At 38.1% G+C, this 21645-nt stretch overlaps 1 protein-coding gene across 1 annotated transcript in view; it reads right to left on the reverse strand.

The window, feature by feature from the left end:
* Positions 1 to 411: 411 nt before the first annotated feature.
* The window catches only part of LONRF3 (LON peptidase N-terminal domain and ring finger 3), a 27149-nt gene continuing 5915 nt past the window's right edge, over positions 412 to 21645 (reverse strand). The window contains exons 2-12 of the mRNA XM_009331315.1: positions 19070 to 19188; positions 18345 to 18467; positions 16015 to 16170; positions 14368 to 14611; positions 13591 to 13681; positions 10278 to 10392; positions 9727 to 9848; positions 8901 to 9059; positions 7693 to 7855; positions 6726 to 6875; positions 412 to 6000 (exon numbers count right to left, since the gene is read on the reverse strand). Coding sequence (XP_009329590.1) covers positions 5842 to 6000; positions 6726 to 6875; positions 7693 to 7855; positions 8901 to 9059; positions 9727 to 9848; positions 10278 to 10392; positions 13591 to 13681; positions 14368 to 14611; positions 16015 to 16170; positions 18345 to 18467; positions 19070 to 19188 — 1601 coding nt within the window. The 3' untranslated portion in view covers positions 412 to 5841. The remainder of the gene's footprint in view (positions 6001 to 6725; positions 6876 to 7692; positions 7856 to 8900; positions 9060 to 9726; positions 9849 to 10277; positions 10393 to 13590; positions 13682 to 14367; positions 14612 to 16014; positions 16171 to 18344; positions 18468 to 19069; positions 19189 to 21645) is intronic.

Genomic DNA, 21645 nt, shown 5'->3' on the forward strand with positions numbered 1-21645 from the left:
CACAGATGCAGCTTAAGTGCAGCTAGGATTAATTCTTGCCTGAGACCGTAAGTGAAAAGGTATCCTGGTTATAGTTTTAAATCACAGAAACCTGTAAAGCAAACAGTAATGCATGAGAGGTACCAAAGTCCAGAGAAGTGCATGGTAGTGCTGTAAGCCAGGCCCTCTTCAGTTCCCATTATTCTTACCTCACTACAGCAAAGAGGAAAAAAGCACTTGATGTCCTTTACAAGTGATGAGGTTTGAACAACTTCATTTTTGTGGTTTGGTTCCTTCACACCAAGTGGCATTGTGTGAGTGCAGGATCTAGGATTTGTTCTTTGTTTCTTTATCTAAAACACCTTAAAAAGCAGCTCACATGTAATGTTTTTTCACCTCTGTAGTTCTTTGTTATGCAAGCCAAAGAGTAAAGAACACAAAAATTTTAATTAGCAAACAACTCACCACACAGACTTTGTTGGTACAACATAGTTATAAGTACATCTACAAACACATACAGGTTCTTTGGACTATGATTTTTTAAAATATATTTTATATGACGATGTGAACAAATCTGGAAAAAACAAATTACTTCAACCTTATGTAGAGGTAGCTGAACCGTACTCTGTTCAGTGATATGAGAGTATAACTTAAGTTTCAAGTTCATTACAGTGCACAAAAGGATGTTTTACAAACAAATGGAATATACAAGTCCACAAAACTTTTTATTTTAAATGGCTTGATAGATATGTTTCTGGCACTCCTGTAACCACATAGCTTGATGGAATTAAATTGGACAAGCATATGGTGCCAAATTAAGACATCTTACACAGATAGTCTTTTTACTCCTCATTTTTGTACTTCTGTTCCTCACCAGGGAATTATAGAAGCTATTACATTGGTTTTGCTACACTTCTGCTCTGTAAACCTTTGTTCTGCAAGTTGAATGTAAAGATTTAAAGGTGCATATGTTTATATTTATAAAATATATGGCTATGACTCTATTAAAAAGCTCAAGAATGGCAATAACAGAATACAGGCACTTCTATGTGAGGGTTACTTTAGACCTTATGAAACTCCCAAGATTAGTAAGCACTTCACATGATACCTGGATGAGTAAATCAATGTAATAGTTCAGTTTTTTTATTATCCACCATTTTAATCCCGTCTAAGCAGATTAGTTTCTTGCACCCAGACAATATTTATTTAGCAAAGTATTTCAAAATAGTGACTTTGCTGAAACTACCATTTTTCTGTAGCTGTAAGACTTTCACTGATTTACCAGGCTTTGGAATAAACCCCAGATGCTAAACTGTGTGCTGCACCAGTTACAAGTTAGGTTGCGAAGCTGACATTAAATGAGAGCTAAGCAGGGGTTGAGTTAATCTGATGCAGGACTTGGTGGAAATGGGAAGCACCACCCTAAGTGCATATAGTTCCATTGGGTTTCTATGCACAAAAACACTGTAGTTAATTTACGCTTTTTTAAAAATAAGAGTTTGTGAACATGTTCTCCATTCCTAAACACTGCATTTAAATATGACTCCTGTCTGTCATGAATTTAAACACCAGTAAAACTTCAGCACCAAGTAGAAATCATTAAAAGACCATCTAAAACAAAACTTAATTTTATAAAGCTCTTTTTCTACAGCACAGATTAAGCCAGACCTGCTACATCAAAATCCACATGATTTTTTTTAGATTAAAATAATCTTTGGATTAAGAAATCCATGGTTCAGGTGTTCTGTAAGTAGTCACACAGGACAGAAGGATAGGCCAAGCAATAGGTCAGCCAGTCAGTATGACAGCTGATATCTCTTACTGCTACAAGGTAATGGAAGATATCAGCACTTAAAATAAAATTAAAACAAACAACATAAGAGGAACTTCTACAACTAACACCAGAATGTCACTTAAGACTTAGCATGATAATGGCCTATCACACCATTTTATCATTTCATTATTGAAACTACTAAACTATTTTCTACAACTGTGTCTGAGTTCACTGTCAGGTTTCATGATTTTTCCTGATTAATCCAGTCCTGTCTCAGGTTTACTTTCAACCAAGTCATGCTAGCCAAGATAACAGCTATTTTCATGGAAACATATCCCCTTAAGTTACTGCTAGACAAAGGAGCATGTAAGACAAAGCAAAGTTGTTTTGAGTGTCATAAGTCTGTCTATATATGGAAATGAAAAATTAGTATTACTTCCTGCAGAAAACTTCTGTTTTTAATTACAAACCATACAATGTATATGTACAGAGATTTGGAAGGGTGATACAGCCAGTCTTCGTTATTTATTTTAATGTATTTTGTTAAATACTTCATTTACAGAAAAGTAAAGAGATTTCAAATTAACAAAACCATCTCTTACAAATGCAAGTCTAAATCTTTCAAGAAGTCTCTGGGAGACGTTTAGGTGATATTGCCCAGGAGACTGGCACTTACTCAGCTACGGTTCGATCTACTCTTGGTTCCCTCTCCACCTCCATTACAGAAGACTTGCTTTTTGTATTCCCCCCCCGCCCCTTTATTTTTTTAAAGGGGGACTGATCACATTTCCTTGGAAATAAAAAAAAAAGTCGATTGATTTTAGTAATCCTAACTCAGTGATCTAGAGTCAATGGAAATTGACTTCTTTGAAGAACTAGCAAGAAGCCTACGCATTACTTCTGCCCTCACAACAAAGATTAATCAATACTTCTGGCCACACAGGAAATGCAAGTTTGAGCCATGATTTTTTTTTTAACAGATGAGCGAGACCAGTTATGGGACTGGGTTTGGTGTCTAGAAAAATGTGAGAAGCTTAAATAAAATACTCCTCCAATTAGTATTTTATCTGATCAATACCATTTCTGTAATTAAAGTGAAGGTATTTTTAAGTCTGTTCAGCTGTTTATTCATGCCTGTAGTAAATGTTGCATTTACATCCTTGTACTGATTAATACAACTGAAAAAAAAAATCAGCAATACTGTGGCATAACTAGAAGATTTTTTTGAATTTTAAACCTCATCACTGAAACTTTACCATCTCAACTCACTGAAGGCTAAGGCTACTCCTTGTCCAGCTTTTCCTGGACAGGTTTGTGTTCTCTAGCAAATCTGTTTCTCTTTTTTTTCTTCTGATGGAATTTGCAGACTTTAGCCATTAATCTAGGATGTGGCCATAGAGCAGTCCCAGACAGAATGCTACTGTACATGTACAGATGAGCTTTCTTGATGTGTTTGATTTGTTGTGCATATGCAGATCAACTGTATGCAGTGCATGCAGTAGGTCCAGTGTTTCCAGGTGGCAACAAATGCACTGGGCGTTCATGATACAGGGCATGTACACTAGCTTCTGCTTAGGAAATTCTGGCAGCTTTACTCAAAGCTAATAGAAGAGACAAGATTCACTTTTAAAATCATGGATTTCTTCCATGCCAATTTCTAAATCAACAAAATAGGCAGAATATGAGTATGTAGAAGACATAGCATGCAGGAAAAGAGAACAATGACATCAGTGAGAAAACAGTTTAAAATAGGTATGTAAGGTCCTTCTCTCACAGATGAGAGTAACAAAGTGACAGCTTTTTTCCATGGGAGCAATATGGGCCCCTTATATTATGCAATAATACATAATGGTTTAAGGAAGAATTGCATTTAATGCAGCTTCACTTCCAAACAAGTAGAAATCACTTTGTTGTTGACTTATGAAGACAAATGGCATAGCAGGTGTCAGCCACCATACACTTGTTATTGTTCAGAACATATATGTATTTCTATACATTGTTTACAGAGAAGCATGTAAAGTACCACCTGTGGAAGAAGTGCAGCAATCTAGCAGTATGGAAATAAATTGTGTTTGCATTGAGCTACTCTCAAACACTACAGGATACATATTCCATTTGCATCACAAGGTTGAAACATGTTTGTCTTCCATTTGTTTCTTTGGTACCCTTGTGGAAAAGTTCTATAGAATTTAACAAGAGGGGGAAAAAAAAGTAGTTTTATGGAAACTTAACAGTACGGAAATTACTTTTAACTAATAAATATTTCTGATGAGATGATGATGGAAACACACGGAAAATTGACATTAAATTCTACTTAATTTTTCCATAAAGGCATGGAATGGCAAAGAGTGCTATCCTGGGTAAAAATAACAAAGAAATTTGTAGCATTCCATAACATTCTCAGTTCAATCTATTTTTTTGCCACTGAAAAGAAAAACAGCAGCTTAGAATAAAAGGCCCAGTACTGCTCACGTTGAAATCAGTGAAAGTCAAAGTCAGATAGAGGCAAGATCAGTACCAGAAAGTGGTACACCGAAAGCAATAAAAGCAGCAAAACAAGTATATGAACTGTTGATTTAAAAAAAAAAAATCAAACCCAAGATACTTCCTATTCCCATTTCTGCCCTATTTTTACCTGCTTTATAGCTAGAAGTAATCATGCTAAAATTCACTTGTTTTCCTTGGGAGTTAACTATTATTAGCAACACTACCCAATCTCTTAAGAGAAATGCAATGGCTGGGTAGAGATTTGAAGCTAGCAGAAACCTGAAGATTGGGGTGAAATAAATAGTATTTATTACAACATATTCCTTCTCATGTGACACAAACTGCTCTGAGTCCTACAGTTCAAAATAACTCCCCCCTCCCCCCCACATACACACACTCCAAAGCCAAATCCCACCAAACAATTAAAAGAAATAAAACTGATCTTAACAGCAACAAGAGTTGATGTAAAAAAAAGTCTATGTAGTAACCTACAATGAAATGATACCAGTACTTCCAGTTTTCTTTAGGAGAAGCCACTTTTCATATGTTGTGGCTCTTTCTTCGCAGTTGATTGTAGCCATTATCCATTCTTGCAAGAAAGAGTTCAGATATAAATTCAACTCCAAGTTATTCTCTGTTCTGTGAAAAATTAGGGGATAGATCCTTCTGTCACCACTATGGCCAATTCCCACCAACATCAATTGATCAATACTTGAATTTACCCAAGCACTTAAACACTCATGCTTAAGGTTAAGCACGTGCTTGACTGTTTTGTGATAGCAGGAACCTAGTTGCAAGCATAGGATCAAGCTCCAACAACTGTGCTTGAGTTATCTCAGACATAATCTGTGTATTCAAAGATTTCACAGCAGGCTGTTTCAGGGGGAGAAAATCCTTCTTAGGCTACAGTAGAACTGGGGATAAGTAGAAAAACATTCAAAGTATTTGAACACAAATATCTGAAAAATTATCAAAGCAGTTGCTTGTGCACTGCTAGAATCATCATTTTGCCCCCAGTCATAAATACAGGGTAAAAACACTATAAATAAATAGAGCAGCTCACTTTCCTTTAGAGAATGAACACATAAATAATATACATTTTGAAACAAAAAATCATAGTGCAAAAATAAATTATCAAACGGAAGTTGTGAACATTATTTTACACAATGTTATATAAAACCTGAACCATTTGGAATAAAAGACTTTGCAGTTCACTGAAATAATGCATTAACGTTATTATTTCTGCTTCACATTAAACTGCACAGTTTATCCTTTATCCACTAAAAAAATAAAAATAAAATAAATTAAAAAACCTCTTAAGCTTTTTAAAAGGTTTATGGCAAACAAGATCACTTTTTGTTCTATCACATTTGTTATTAATTTAGCAGTGCAGTGATTGAATAATCATCTCAGAGTTCCAAATGGAAACTATTGAAGTATCCATAAACATCCCTTGCTCTTTTTAACTCATTTTCTTTGAAATTCAGGCTTGAAACATCCTGACACTCAAATCTGTAAGACATTATTGCAGTTAGATGAAGTTACAAGAGACAGTCTACAGTCAAGTACTGTGGGAGACTTCACAGCTCTCCTCCTCACCATCACCGTGATCTTGTACGAGACATGAATGTAAGGACACGTCTGATGCCATTCAAGCGGTCTTTGAGGGATTTCATGGCAAGGAAAGGGAGCTGAGCTCTGTTCTCAAGTGGAAGGACAGCTAGGACCCACCAGCACCAGGCTGGCCCATTAGGGTTAGCCTGCAATAAGGGGAAAAAATAGAAGTTAGGATACATATAGATGGTAAGGTCTTGTTTTTGAAGATTTAGCTTTGAAAACACAGTATTTTGGTAGCAATCTAGCAAGCAGGTCATTTCATTGCCAACCTATTGGCTTGTGATTACAGGTTGGCTCGAAACAAATTACAACCAGTTGCCCCTTTCCTAGAAATAGGATGTTGAAGGCAGAAGCAAGATGCATTTCTATTTCTAGCAACAGTTTATAGGTTGGGCCTTCTAGATTTTTTTAATGTATTTTGTTCCCATGTTATTATTGATCCAGTTCTTTGGGATTCCTGCCCTCCCTTCTTCATGCTTTATGACACCTTCATATTTAGTTTCTGTTGTTATATTTGGTTATTTTATGATCACTACTAGTTGCAGTCCTTGAACAAGAGTACCAAGTTTCCTGTTGTCTGTGTTCTCTCAGTCATTTAATTGGGGGAGTAGACAAAAAAGCATTTAAGTCTCCTGGGATTAATACAGTCAGTTAAGTAGTCTCAAGAAGTTACTAATATTAAATAACGAGCTTTTTGTTCGCAGCTGTGCTACCACTGGTATATGGCAACATAACTCAGATACTTAGCTTATGCAGGACAGATGAAGAGTATTCATATTTTCATCTTAAAACACAATGCCTCCCAGCTCATCGGATATCCCTGCTATTTCTGTCTCTAAAAGTTACATAAGCCACTGACTCTGGATACCTGTGGGTCAGGATCCTTAGCTGGCATTGGACCAAAGTGACTGAGAATTCTACTTTTGAGAGCTTGCTTGAGGGAGTTAAACCACATATATGCCTGATCGTAGACAGAATCATGGAGAACAAGTAATGCAGCATACTCTTGTCCTTGCACCTGAAATGAATAAAGAGAGGAGGAAGGTTACTGTTAGTTCAGTCTGCATGTTGGGGAAGGCATGACATTAATTTTTAAGATTTTCTGGGGTGGGTAGGGGAAAGGAAAAGAAAGAAAAGCATGCCAAGAGAGTTCTGGGATAAATCCTGAAAGCTATTCTGCCTGCCCCCCCCCCCAAATCAATCAAATCCTATATTCTAAACCAAAGATACCTATTTGCAGAACAAGCACTTTCTGGATTGCTATATGAGAACACCTTTACATAAACATCGTACAACACAGAAAAAAGATTATGCAAAGCTTTTTTTTTAATTATTATTAGCAGCTCTTCAGAGTAGACATTTTATCTTCCCATTGTATACCAAAAGCTCATACATCACCCAGAATACTTTGACTGACTACATTTTTTTAAGTAAGAATTAACGTAAGTAATTTTGAAGGTGTAATGGACCCAATCCTGCTCCTTCTTACCCGAATGGGAGTTTTTGAATTGGCTTCCATGCAAATGGAGGCAGGTTCTCCCCCACCCCCTTGTAAACTGCAGTTATTCTGTCAAAGAGTAGTAAGATCTCATCCTGGATTCACTTAGTTTTGTCTTCTGCTAAAAACCTCTAGGAAAAACACTCTTCAGTGTACGGGCAGTGTGCATGCATGCTTGTGGTAACTATTTTGTTTCCCATCTGTAACCATGAGCAGTTAGTAAATACCACAAGTTTGTTTTACTAGAAACTGTTCCACAAAAAGAAGAACTCACTGAAAACATATGCTTAGCATTTCACATATAATACAGTTTAAAAAGAAATATTTCTAAATTTACCTTTTGATCCTCAATGTACTCAATATCCGCTGTATTATAGCCATCACGCTGGCTGTGCCGTATCACCTTAAACCTCCTCTTGCCGATGCTGTCTACAACAGAGCGACCATCAGCAAAGAATTCAACATTTCTTATCTCCAGAATGCAGCCATAATCTGCAAACCTATTGAAATCAGAACAAAAGCAAGTAAACAAGTCTTATTCTCTCCACCCTTAGTTCCACAGAACTGCCATACAGCCAGTCCCTACCACAAAGGTATTTACCAGTGTCAGCTCATTTCTATTGTTCACAGTACCGACCTGCTGTAGTTCAAATTATTCCACAATTGTTTTCAAAACTATCAGGAAGATTCAGGCTGTCTAATCTGATTAACACTAACTACATGTTTTGGAATACAGGGAACATCTTGTGAAATTGAAAGTTACACAGCTCAGAAGCACACTTCCTCCGTAATCCTAGCATGTTCAGTCAATTTGTACAGAAGAACAAGTGCAATTCAGAATATTAGAGTTATGGAAGTACTATGAAATCTATAAAGAAAAAAGTTTTCCCACAATTTCAGCAGATTTTACTTTATAGGTGCGTATTTTGTGTACATCATACTTTTCATGGTGTACATGAAAGGAAAAGGGAGGAAAAGAAGGGAGGAAAGCTAAATATAGAGACAAACATTAAGGTCAAAGTACCTAAGACCGACTGTAAATGGCTCAATGTAAATGCTCAGCCAGTCCTTATGAAGGTCCCATCGTACCTCTGCAGCCTCCGCTATATTCAGAACAGTGAGGATAGAAGTGTATCCCAATAGCTTAGCTATTCTTTTCATAATTTAAAAAAACTAAACCCACCAACACACCTTACTGCCATCTCAATTTGATTTCTTGTGCAAAAGCATTCAACAGATTTCAAAACAGTAGAAAATGCACTTCCTTTTCATGTATTACAAAAGGTCTGCAGCTCAACTTTGTATAACATACACTAGCTATGCATGTTTTCAAGAAAAATGGGCAGTAATATTAGTCAGAATCTAAGTGCTCACAAGAGAAACTTCAGCCTTCTCAATGTCTTTAACCAGCATGATCAGGAGGAAACTCTCTGCTGGAAAACTATCACAGATATTACAGCCATGGACCTTTCTGCACCTCTCCAGAGAGACTTGCTCCAGACTAAGTGGTGTAGATCACACGGTCCGAGCACGCTGCTCACTCACCCCTTTACAGGGTCACTGATGCACATCCCAAATTGTTTGGTGCCAGTCTCCATGCACCTTCGAATCATCAGGCGATAACATGGCTCGAAGATGTGCAAAGGGCATGGGACGGTAGGGTAAGCCATTGTGCAGACAAATATAGGAACATTCTTATTTAGGCTGTAATAAAGAAAGGACAAACCAGATTGACATTTTACCCAACTACTGACAAGGTATAAAATACATTTTATGCAATAACATATTATTTAAAATTATGGTATCTTTAAGAATTTTATTCTAACTATGTTATAATTTCTATTTAATGGAGTAAGTAAAAACTGAAATTATTTTCCCCCTTAATTGACTAGATATTATGGAAAGTGATATACCACTTCCTAGCAGAAGAATTTTTAGTTATGCTTTCTGGTTTTGCTAGTGAGAGCATTAATGCATCTCTATTATTGCTTTTATTTACTTTGTTTTCCTTAATCCCATTTCTACCCTACCCAGTACATTCCAACCCCCAGCCTGTGAGACTACTTCCACCTATTGTCTCACTCTGTGGCTTTCACGGAGGGCCACAGAAAGCAACCACATTGCTTTATACCTTGTTTATAAAGCAACCTTCTGGATTTCTTCTATTTCTGTTCATTGTTTAGCAGTGTCCAGTTGTTATGCTAACTCAAAGCACAATTTCACCTGGACCCTGTTCTCTCTGAAATCCCATGATACCAAGAAAGAAGCTCCTCTGTCAGCATCTTAGCTCGTGTTCCACAGCAGCAGGAGCCATTCATCAGCTAACGGCAGTAGTATTAAAGATTGGATTTTACATAAATGGATTACATACTTGGAAAGCTCTGCTATTTCCTCTTCATAAATCTTTCTTCTTTCAGTGAGTTCCTCTGGAAGATACCTAGCTATTAACTCCTCCATTAGTACTGTTTTACAGTATTTCCTCATAGCCAAGCACTGCAGTAAAAACACACACAAGCAGTTATAGATAATGTCTAGCATTTCAAAGTGTACGGTGCCTATGCACAAGGTAGTCATCTGTTAGCTCCACTTTCTTATATCTGTAGCAAAAAATGATCTTTTAACATTGCACTGCCACTGAAGAGACGTTTATCGAACTATTCCCTATGTTATGAGCATTATCTTAGACAATCTGTAGGTGATTTCCCTTCCCAGATTTTCCAAGTACAGGTCTGGCCCTAAGGTTTGAACAGAGAAGACTATCCATGCTTTCTAAGTCACAAGGGCATTTAAAAAAACCCAACACATTTTTCTTAAGTTATGTAATTTTTTTTTGAGTTGGGAAATACCAATGGTTTCTGAAGGTGCTACTTGATCCTATGGTGTGCCCTTGAATTTATGCTGAGAAAATCCAAGCATCCTTACCTCTGAGAGCCCTTCCTTACACAGGGGACATTTTGGGTTGTGATCCAGGCATCTCTCAAGACATTTGAGACAGAAGGTGTGTCCACAAGGTGTAGTGACAGGTTCATAGAAGAGCCTGGATTGGAAAAATCCAAAACCAAAGAGACAACAATATCATGTACCAAAGTAAAACGAAAAACTATTACCAAAAAAGCTGTATTCATTCCCTAATTTAACTACTGACTACTCCAGGGATAAAGCTGTTCCTTGCTTTTAATTTCTTCAACCAACCTTCATATTTATTCAGCTTACAGACTTTTGTATTGCCACCTAATGTGAAAGGCAGCCCTGATTTCAGTGAATGTGAGGCAGAATATTGACTTCCAACAAGCCAGGATTTAATTTTCTTCTATGTGAGCAATAAATAGAAGTATAAGTTGGACCATCTAACTTTTTCTAATGAAATTGAGCAATACTTGCACTATTACTGTGGAGGTCATGTGATTACTTGTATGTGTAAAGCTAAGCACAAAATAGCTATTTGCAGTAATAGCCCACATAAATGATTGCAATAAACTGTATTACTGCCAATTCTAATGTGGACTTGGAAAGCAGTTTTGTTGGAGTAGACAGTTTTTAACTTTCAAATGACTGCTTTTCTGGAAAATAAGTGACATCAGAATCATGTTTCGTCTAGAAAAAAGTATTAAATATATAAGGCCAAGTCTTCAAAGTATCATGGTATCCAATCTTTACCCATTTCAAGTAACTCTGTGATGCTTATTTTCATGTAGCGATTTTTGACTTCATTATTATGATTATGTGATATTGCAAAGTGATGTTTCCTTGCCAATAAGTACCTTAAAGACATAAATAATATAGAAGGTTTTTTTAAATAGAAAATATTCAAAACTAGACATTGTTTGGCATATACTGTATTTTACAACATACTGTCTAAGCATTTTAGGGTCTCAAATATTAGTCCAATTATAATTTAAGTGAATTAATAATTTTACTTTAAATTATTAGTTTATCGAAGCAGTACACTAAATCCTATTATACATGTGGAAATTATAAATACGTAAACCCACATTTATTAGCACCTTTAATAAGATGAGTGTATTTAAGAACCTAATTGGCTCTTAGCAAGATTGCCATAGCCAGTTTATTAAATGTCATTAGTTACTATAAATATTGACATTTAAGCAAGGGAACATATGAAGTATCTAAAATACCACACCTATCTTATTGCAACTTGACTGTATAATTTAAAACCCTTGTTAATTGTTTAGTGAACAGAAACTCACTGCACCAAGGCTACCTTATTGCTTTGAACTATGTAAAATACTGAAACATATTGTAGAATTTAGTAAGAACTGGTTTGCATATGTAATTATTTAGTAGCAACTTACTTGATCTGAAATGTTAGCATAAAGACAAGAAATTCCTGTTAAAAAGCATGATTCTGCTCTAGCTCTCACTGAAGCCAGCAGCAACTTTTTCCTAACTCTAAGGAGACCTGGACCAGCCTCATGACTTGCAGAAAGAAACACTATACACCAAGATTTCTCATGACATCACTTTAAGCTATTATAACAGCAGAAACTAAATATTCACTCTTGCTGAGTAATGCTCCTTCATTTCTCACCAGTATGTTACTTTGACTATCATTTTTTATTTTCTGCTTGCTGCTGGAACAAATGTAGATCGATAACATTTTGGCCACTCCATCGGACAAATAGGTTAATAACAGCTCCTGCAGTTAATTGTGAACAGGTCAGTAGGTTACTAGGTATTAGTAGTATCTCAAGATCCAAATCCCTAAAAATACTTCTGAAGAACGTGACAGGAAATAATTACTATCAGTCTGCATTAATAGCAAGAAAAAGATCTTGTGACAGCTTCCCTTAGCACAAGCCTTCATTGTTGCAGTGATGTTACAAAGCTAGCATCCTTCTAGATGCAAGGCCTGTATTTGTGATAGCAATTACAAGATCAGCACCAACATCCTCTATACTGTAAGGGAGCCAGCAATCCTTGAGCTAATTCTTTTACAAATGTATTGTAGTCTGGCTGTTTCTGATTTAACATAGAGGATGAGGAAGTGGGGCTAATTAATTTTATTAAAAACATCTGAAAAATGTTTTGTGGACATAATGATCATAAACACACAGACTCATTAAAACCAGCTAAGACCAATTGTGTAGCTTTCTGGTAAGAGGGAAGTTTTGCTCTTAGCAGTATCAAGTGTTTTGACAGCTGTATAAACTTTTGGAACACGTTTCAGCTGTAGGCAGACAGAGGGAGAGGGGGCAGATCTGATTTATTCCAAGCAGAAGCAAATCAAACAACACAGCAGCTGTTCCCCCAAAGGTTTCAGTTTGAAGTTGAAGCCTCCCCCAATATACAAACAACAAAACAAAGCAAATCCACATTTCTCCAGGCACAGGCGTTCAGAAATAAATCCATGAAGAGGCTATCTGCTATTTCAGAATTTAAAATATAGTGCAAGACTAACCCCAACACACATTGAGAAACCTGAGTAATTAAAAAGACAAATCTAAGCAACACTCACTGCAGAGGTCAAGACCCCTGTGAAACACCTTCCCAATATTTCCTTCTAAAAAGTCAGTAACAAAACCCCACATGTATATTTGCCGAAATTAAAATGTTTTTACAAAACAAGTAGTAAAATAGATGTAGTTGACAACTCTTACTGTTTTTATCAAGTCACTGCTGTCCCCAAGAATAACTCTGTTATTTAACTGGAAGAAGAGATCATCGAGCAAGTGTAGTGATGGCCTTAATAAACTAAGGAACACATCTCTAAAGCAATAGAGGAAAAACATGTTCTTGTTTACTTGCAAAGTCCTCCTACTGCAATAGCAGCAATACAGTATTTTACATGCAGACTTGGAATATCCATAGGATGTGGTCTCTTTAGCTATTTTGTGCATTATATAACATCATACACAGCTCTACAAAGTCCAAAGGACAAACTGTGGTTTTGTGTACTATGTGTGTCAGGGGGTGAGCGTGTGCAAGTGGTGAGAGGAAATCTTTCCGACACCTTCACTAAAATGCTTAACCCTCACGTGACCTTACGTGTCCTTTCCCAAACAATCACTAGCCTACAGCACATCAAAGAGTTCTTATTCATCGATGACGTTCAGAACCAAAGGTCTAGAAATGCATCATTGGAGTAACAGTTACAATAAAAGCTAATTTCAAGCCAGAGGGAAAAATAAGTACCAAGAAAGCTAGAAAATCTCTAGGTCATAAAAGGTAAAGATGTGTCTTAAAAGTTAGACATCCACAAGAAAACAATGGATACCTCATACACAGGGAGCAGTCCAAATCTGATGGATCCACAAATTCAAATGGAATATGTTGTCCAGCACTATTTCCCTTAGTATCAACTGTATCTATCAATAAAAAACATATTATAATGTGAACAGAACTATGTAAACACAACAGTATTCTGTGTACCTACAAGCAGCATCCAATATTTAAATGTGTAATGTATTCACTTGCAAGTTACTGAACCATTAGCCATCGTTACAATAATTTCTATGCAAAGCATCAAATTCAGTTTTGGCACAAATCAGCATACCTCCCCTTAATTTTGGTGACATTATACCCACTTACAGAGGGTTGAATTTAGCCTTGCATTAACAATTAATGTCAAAACATTTTTTATTAGTGTTGGAAGTCTAAAGTGGGACAAATTCTTCTGTCATACCATTGTAAATACATCCCACAGCATGCAAACAAGGCCAGATATCATGAACAAATGGAATTTGTGCTTTTAAACAAACTTTTTTAAATTGATCCAGAAAGTGCTAAGGCCATGCATGACACTGATGTTCCTTAAAAGACTCAGATTTCTGCTGATAAACAAGTACTTGATCTAACCTTCTTAGCCCCCTTTTTAGACTAACTTTTTTTTTTTAACACAGCAAATAAAGATTCCACGTCATGCCCCGATTAGGCTAAAGAGAAAATATAAAAGCCAAAGTGTAATTTGGACTCTCTTCCTCTAAGTTTTATAAAAGCAAAATTTCCACTGATTGCATGCCATGGAACTTACCCTGTGCGTAATTCAACGTACCTTTCTTCATCAGTTTGCAGGGTACCTCAGCACTTCGCATCTCCTCTGAGCAGCACTTCCTTTTCAGGAGGCTGCACTTCTCAGAAATGAGAAAGGCAGACTCTGGCATGGAGGTGAGTTTGTTCTCCTCCTCTGAGCAGTCCTTTTTGCTCTCTGTAATTTGTATAGATTTCCTCAAACTACCAGAAGTAGTTACATTTGGTTCCTCTTGAATGGGAAAACCCTTTTTCTGTTCCACATTTACCTGTGTGAAGAGAGGACTGACATTAGACCAATCTTCCAACAACTTGGTAAGTAAAAAACCCCAAACCTGTCACAAGTCTTTAATATTATGGATGACCAGGAAGGACTTTGTAGGTCAACAAGCAACAGTTTGAGAATTGCTGTGTCAGGGCCTGACTTTAATGAAAAAAAAAAAATGCGAACTATTTCTACCACCACCACCACCTCCGCCCCGGCACTAAATATCTTCAGCCCTTATGTGTGGCTTTATAGCTTGGTCATGAAACTTGATTCAGGCAGAAATGTGGCTAGATCTCAGGTTAAATATAATGTTATCACTTAACCTATGGAAAAATGCATATTGTTTATATCATAATGATGGTATCAACCATCAAACAAGCAAAACAATGCGAGTTTATGTTAAGGAAGCAGTATAAACATACAAAATTTGTAACAGAGAAAATGCACAGAGCTTCCTTCAGCAAGACAGATTTCTTTCGCAAAGGATAAAATGATCATTCTTTATCCCGTTATGGCTCCAGAACAACCTGTGAGCAGCCATTACACAGGACATCGCCTATCAGCTTGTCACATCAACTCCCCAGATGAACCTGAAAGCAGATACTGTGGATTGTGATCAGGAGCTGTAGTGATGTGTAACATGCAGAAAGATGAGTGAACTGTCCCTCAGATGACTTAATGAAAGGGTCATACAAAAGGGTTTCTTTTCAGAATATCCTAATGGCCTTTCCAGAAGGCGATGTCACCGATTGTTCTTATCAGTCTCAACAGGGCTGCTCAAAACCTACCATTTTTGTTTGTAAGGAACTAGTGAAGTTTTCTCCTACGTATACGGTATATGTAAAACCTATACTCAAAGTTCAGGTTTCAGTGAAGCAAAAGTGGCCCTTACAAACCCATGAATGTGAACTCTACAGCCATTTACAAAACTGTGGCTGTCAAACCAAACTTAAGGAGTAGCTAATATATCTTATGTGTCTCTACAATAACCCCTAAGGAGTGTACAGAATCTGAATGCAGGATGGTTTTGTCACTGACATCATCAGTTACAGTTCAAGCTGAAACCCTCGATTTCAGCATTTCATAGCTTTTGAGGGTATCTCAATCCAATCTCTAGAGGCCCTTTCCCACTACCGACTACTTGGAAGAGCTAAAGACAGGAATAGTACCTGCTCAACTCCGGCATAAAATTTATCAGAACAACAACAGAGGACTTCTATTAAAGAAAAAGCAGTCGGATAAAGAGGCTTCAGTAAGTCAGCATTGTTTCATATGTTCTGAAACTCAGTAAAATCTGAGAAAATGTATCCTCCTATCTCCCAGAGGTGAAAAGGAGAGAAGGTTTCCCAACGTGAACATAAAACACACAACAAATTAAGACCACACATCAGACTTGATCTTTACCTTGAGCAACCTTTGTAGGTTATGGCTGGTGCCTCCAGATCCCACTGAATTTAGGAGATTCCCCTTTAATCTAGAGTGATGTGACAACAGCTGCAGGATTTCGGGTAAGTGTTCCTGAGCATTTCCCGGGATGAGTGAAAACAAACTAAGTAGAAGCTGTGATATAAAACACAATACTTCACTGCTTAGTTCCTTCCTTGCAACCTTCTGAATGAAAAAGCAAGTAAGGGAATAGCTGAAAGAAGCATCCTTGATTCTGTTAAAACCATTTAAAGAGCCCTTTAGACTAGGGTAAGAACAAAAAGAAGCGCAAGAGCTAATGCAATATAGGCCAAACAGACAGCAAGAGACATTTTCAGAGTTAAATAAGCCCATAAAAAGTTATTAACCATTCTCTGTGATGTGACACACATGCCTTTGGCCTCTCGTCCTGCACTTCAGAGCTCACCAGAAATACTAACTTCTTTCTTAAATATGTTTTTTGCTGCACATCAGAAGCGTTTGCTGGAGTTTACTAGTACAGAAAGCACTCATCTCACAGGCTTAATCCAAGTTCAGTGAAGCAAAGGTCTCTGATATTGTATTTTTAATTCACTTATGTGAGAATACAGAAAAAGTAGGCAGTAGCAAAATGCTATTTCTTCATTTGCTACCAGAAAATAAGTGAATCTGTATCAAGTAGCAGCTTGTAGCCACTTGTACGGCATAGCTTATCAGATGATTATTTAAGGAAACAAACAGCTGAATGGAAGATTCACACTTCAAAAACTGATTTCAACATACTACTGAGGTGATCCTGCTGATGCCTGAGGAAGCCACATGACAGCTAAGATTTCTTTTTAAAGCCAAAAAGGATTCCACAGGATCACGCTATATCAAAACTAACATGGACAGACAGTTAATACAAGCAGAACATCACAGCTGCACCCAAAGAATTTGGTAAAATGTAGTATGTCATTGTTATGCAAACAGCCTTGGAAATGACCCAGTAGAACATTGCATCATGGATGAACTCTGTGTCTGATGAGTGCACAAGTAATTCTATCAGCCATAAGAAGCCTAGTTTTTCTCAGAACCCCACTGCTCAGAAATCAGGTGTCTTGGATAAGGCTATCTGGAGTCTGAATTTAGAAACATATCCGTTTGTTCCTGCTCTTCTTGCTCTAGTGCACAGGAAGTCTCCCAGCATGACTATGAAAACAAATCATGACACAATGACAGTGAAAGACTGCATGGAACCCAGTGGGGAAAACAACCAACCAACACGCCCAAATATCAGTGACAAAAAAACCCACTCGAGATGGAAATCTCAACCATATACGAAATGAGATAAAAATTTGATTGCACTACAGCCAACCAGGTTATACTCTCAGTTACCTTCATGAACAGTGCGTTACTGTAAGAATTCTACTGTGCTTTTAGAAAGCCTTACGTATTACAGCACACTAACCCAAAATTCCCATCCCACCAGTGATGGAAAAAATCGTGAATGCACTGCCATAAAAGGAAATTGAGTACAAGGAAAATAGAACTATACATTTTTATTACCATAAGCTATCACTGCGACACTGAGCCTTTTAGCTACGACAACAAAAAAAATGGTCAAATGTAAAAACACCGATTCACAAGAAACCAGAGATTTGAGGGGTGTGCAAAAGAGAGCAGTCTTTGCAAAAACCATTTAAGAATCCACACACCACATCTTGGGCTGCTATTGAAAAAAGCCTCACTGCAGATCCATTTTTTGCTTAATTAGCATTAATTATTAGCGACCTTTAATAAAACTATTTTGAAACAGCTCTTCTTTTGTTGACTGCTTCCTTTCACGCCTCTTTCACTGATACTCAGTGCAGCACGACTGGCAGTAGGAAGAGAGCTGCTGCTCCCAAGTGGAGTCTGACAGGTGCTGCGTGTTGTATCAGGCCACTGACTGGCAGAGCGCAACATTCAATAGCAACTCCCCCTCTTCTGCACTCTGCCGTTGGTAATACATTGCCAAGCTAGGAAACAGATTAGAAATTTGACTACAGGGACACACAATAGTTTGTGGTTGGCAATTATTAACAATTCAGTTTTACTTCAAATTTGCTGACGCTAACACCATGAGCAACTGTTTCCATATAGTGCCTGCCGAGTATGTTTTCTTGCTACCTCCCTATCTTCAAGTAAGCAATACACATAACTCAAGTTTGAACAACAGTCCGGATATATCTCTCCGTCCAGCTCTTTGCAGTAATGAGAGAGGGGAAAAGAAAAGAAAAATTCTTATCCTCCTTTATGAAAGGCCACTGAAAACAATAATGCAGTTCCAGATGATTTAGGGAACTCACCTTTTGTGCCTCAGACTTGGCCGTCTTGTTCCCAGTATCTAGAGCAAGGCAGAATAGAAACTCTCTTAAAGCTTCTTCTGTTTTCCCCAGATTAGCTAATGCTTGTCCTTTCCTTAGGTGACCCTGCAACAAAACACATCCATAGTTGCAGCTTTTGTTCCTTTGTCATGAGAATATGCAATAAAACCAATATGAAATTACAAAAGATCTTTCCGGAGAAGAAAAAGTTAGGCAGGGAGACTGACTATAACCATCTTTTATACCTAGACACCACCAGTGTCTGGGTTTTTAACCACAATGGTCCTGAAAACTCTTGCAGGCAGAACTGGGATATTCTCTAACTCAAGCGACGATGATTCTTACAGCACCTGAGCCCAACTGATCTTGGAGAAATCTACTTCCCCTACATTAATCTCCTGAAATAGTCATTACGTCCTTACAGAATGATATAAGCACAGCATTCAATTTTTAGAGGGAGTTCATGACCTTGTGATTCATCCAGGTCAAAGACAATAGCATTAGCTCATCCTCCAGGATTATCACTCTCTTCCTTCACCTCAGGAAGCTCAAGAATATCATGGTTAAACGTCTGTAAGTCCCAGGAGTCCAAGAAGTTACAGGACTTAAAGCCTCTCTCCGATTCAGCTGTCTGACCGCTCCAATGGTTTTCTATCCAGGGCAGTATCAAGGTTTTAAAACAAAGTACAACTGGAGTCAGAACTTACTTTCAACCAGTATGGCTGGAGTCTGCATGCTGTTTCTGCATCATGCAACGCATCTTCACAAGCTTTCAAAGTAGAGTTGATCTGGGACCGGTTGCTGTATAGTAAGTGGTCATTTGGAGCTGTAAGTAATAGAAAAATTGGTAAATTGAAGTAAATTAAAAACTAGTTACATAAACTTTTTTTTTTTAAACCAAACACACATTGGTGCTTCCAAGTTGTACAAACCCATAAAATACCCAGTTTTTAAATAACTAGGTACTAAATGAAATCCGGAAACCTCTTTGGGCAACTCCAGACAAAATGTCAGCGATGTATTATATAACTGTGGGGAACATTGCATAAATAAATGCTGAGACGCTCACACAATAAATTACCAGCTCTGACTGAGGATCAGATGGTCGATAGAAACATACAGGAGACATTTAAAGCGGCAAGAGGAATACTGTCATACTGTAGGGAGGAGTTTCAAAATTTTTTAGCATCGAAGTTTTTAAACGATACATGAGGATCTTTACGTGCCATAGCTCAAGGCAGGAAAACAAGCGACAACTACAAGAACCAGACAACGCTACAGCAGCGCAGCTAAAGTGATCTCCTAGTTACACACACCGCCTGTTGTAGCATCAGGACATAACGTGTACTGGATTTAAGGCTGTACGCTTTCGTTTGGAACGCTCTGTCGCTTAAACGAAACTCTTACCCGTAGTACCTTGCCCCTAATTTCCACTCATCGCGTGCAGTGCTGGGCGCTTTTCCTCAAACTGGGTGAAAACGGCCGCATCAAAACTTTTCCCTGCGCAACCCCTGCCGGCGTCCACAGCGACGGGGAGCTTTCGAGCCTAATGGTTCGAGCATATGTGTCCATGCAGCAGACCAACAGCAGGCTTATTTACCTCCAACATTTACATGAGAATTGCTTTATGCAGCTGTATGTAAAAATTCAAACCACACAGTGTCACTGTATCACACAGGTCAATCCAAAGCTCAGTGGCATTATAGCAAGAGACAAAAGCCTTACCACTTCACCAGGGTTTCCTTTAGGACTGAAAGTTGTTCTATTAAAAATGAAAAACAACAACAACAAAAATGTGAGCCTATTTCCACTGCTGCCCCCCTTCCAGATTCCCTCCACATTCCTCAAAGGCTGCCAAAATTATGAGGACCTGGAGCCTGATCCTGCTTTTGCCCCTCTCAGCAGGCTGCAGGGAGGGCTGCAAAGGACGTCAGGATTGGGCCAGCTTCATTTTGTGTCTGTGAATAATCCCGTTAGCTGATCCCCAGGCATAGACTTTCTATATACACATTACTGATGGGCAAAGGCAGAAGTGTTCACGGAGGTGCGGTTTCAGTATTTATCCTAAACAGAGGCAGACAGGCTCAGGCTGCTTGGGATGCTACAGGCATCCCGGTCCGTCTGGTAAATTGCTTATGATTGCCTGGTTGTTGGTTTGTTTTTCTCCCCCCAGTTTGAAGGGTCTGTGATATCTCCAGAAAAGCCACAGCTATATGTGCTGTGGAAATACATGCTATATGAATTTCTTCAGAGAAATGGGGAATCCTGTGCTGCAGGAGAAATCAGGATCTTTCAAAATCACCTCAATTATATTCTGCTATGCTGATGGTATCCCACTTCCTGCCATACAAAAAGCAACTCTGCTTCAGGACCCCTAATTCTGACTGTTTCTAAAGTAATCTGATAAGCTTTGACTGGTAAATTCAACCAGTGTTTCTAGCGTGAACATGGTCAGATACAGCATTAGCAGTCTCTGAAGTGGAACTCCCTCAGAAAATGCAAAAGTGTATCAGGGGGAAAAAAGTTACCTGCACTTTTTTTAAACTTCATAAAAACTTTTTTCGTGGAGGCTTGGGACAGTTCTTATTTTAGTCTGAACCAATTATTCAGCCTTAATACTTGGACCCTGGTATGCTTCTGTCTTTGATCAGAAAGAACTTGCCTGAAGGCCAGCTCAAGAGAGGTTCAAAGTCAAATGCTTTGATTTAAACCACTCTGCTCCCATCCATGAAAGAAGATGAGAAGAAGCTCTCTAGTATAAGACACAGATAAGTGCAATGCAGCATGTCAGATGCAGTATTACAATGCAAAGCACACGAAAAGAGATGTTTCGGGGAGCAGAGTGGTTAAAACACAAATTCACCCTAACAATCTGGTGGTTTTGGCAGTGGTAAAACACCCTAGGGATTACAGCAAAATTCTCTAGCCTGTGAGAAACTTCACATATTCCATGGTAATGCAAGAAATAGACATCTTCAGCAAGGACCAAGACTCAGATGCTCATAGTCTGAGACCCTCTGGAACGACATTTATAAGGGTCTGCTAGAAATGTATGGAGGATTGGATGCTGCTGGCCCGTTCCAGTTCTCTGAACAATTCTTTCCTTGAGATATTTTGCTACATCACTCCAAATAACCATTTAGCTATGTGACTATAAAGACCTTTCCAGAGTTTATAAAACTTGGAGCACACTAGAGACCCCTGCCCTAGTATCTTATGAATAGTAGGATGATACCTACTGCCTGCCATGGAAAGGGACAGGACTCAGGCCCAAAAATCACCC

Source organism: Pygoscelis adeliae, unplaced genomic scaffold (assembly GCF_000699105.1).
Source record: "Pygoscelis adeliae isolate BGI_AS28 unplaced genomic scaffold, ASM69910v1 Scaffold100, whole genome shotgun sequence".
NCBI classification, from domain to species: Eukaryota; Metazoa; Chordata; class Aves; order Sphenisciformes; family Spheniscidae; genus Pygoscelis; species Pygoscelis adeliae.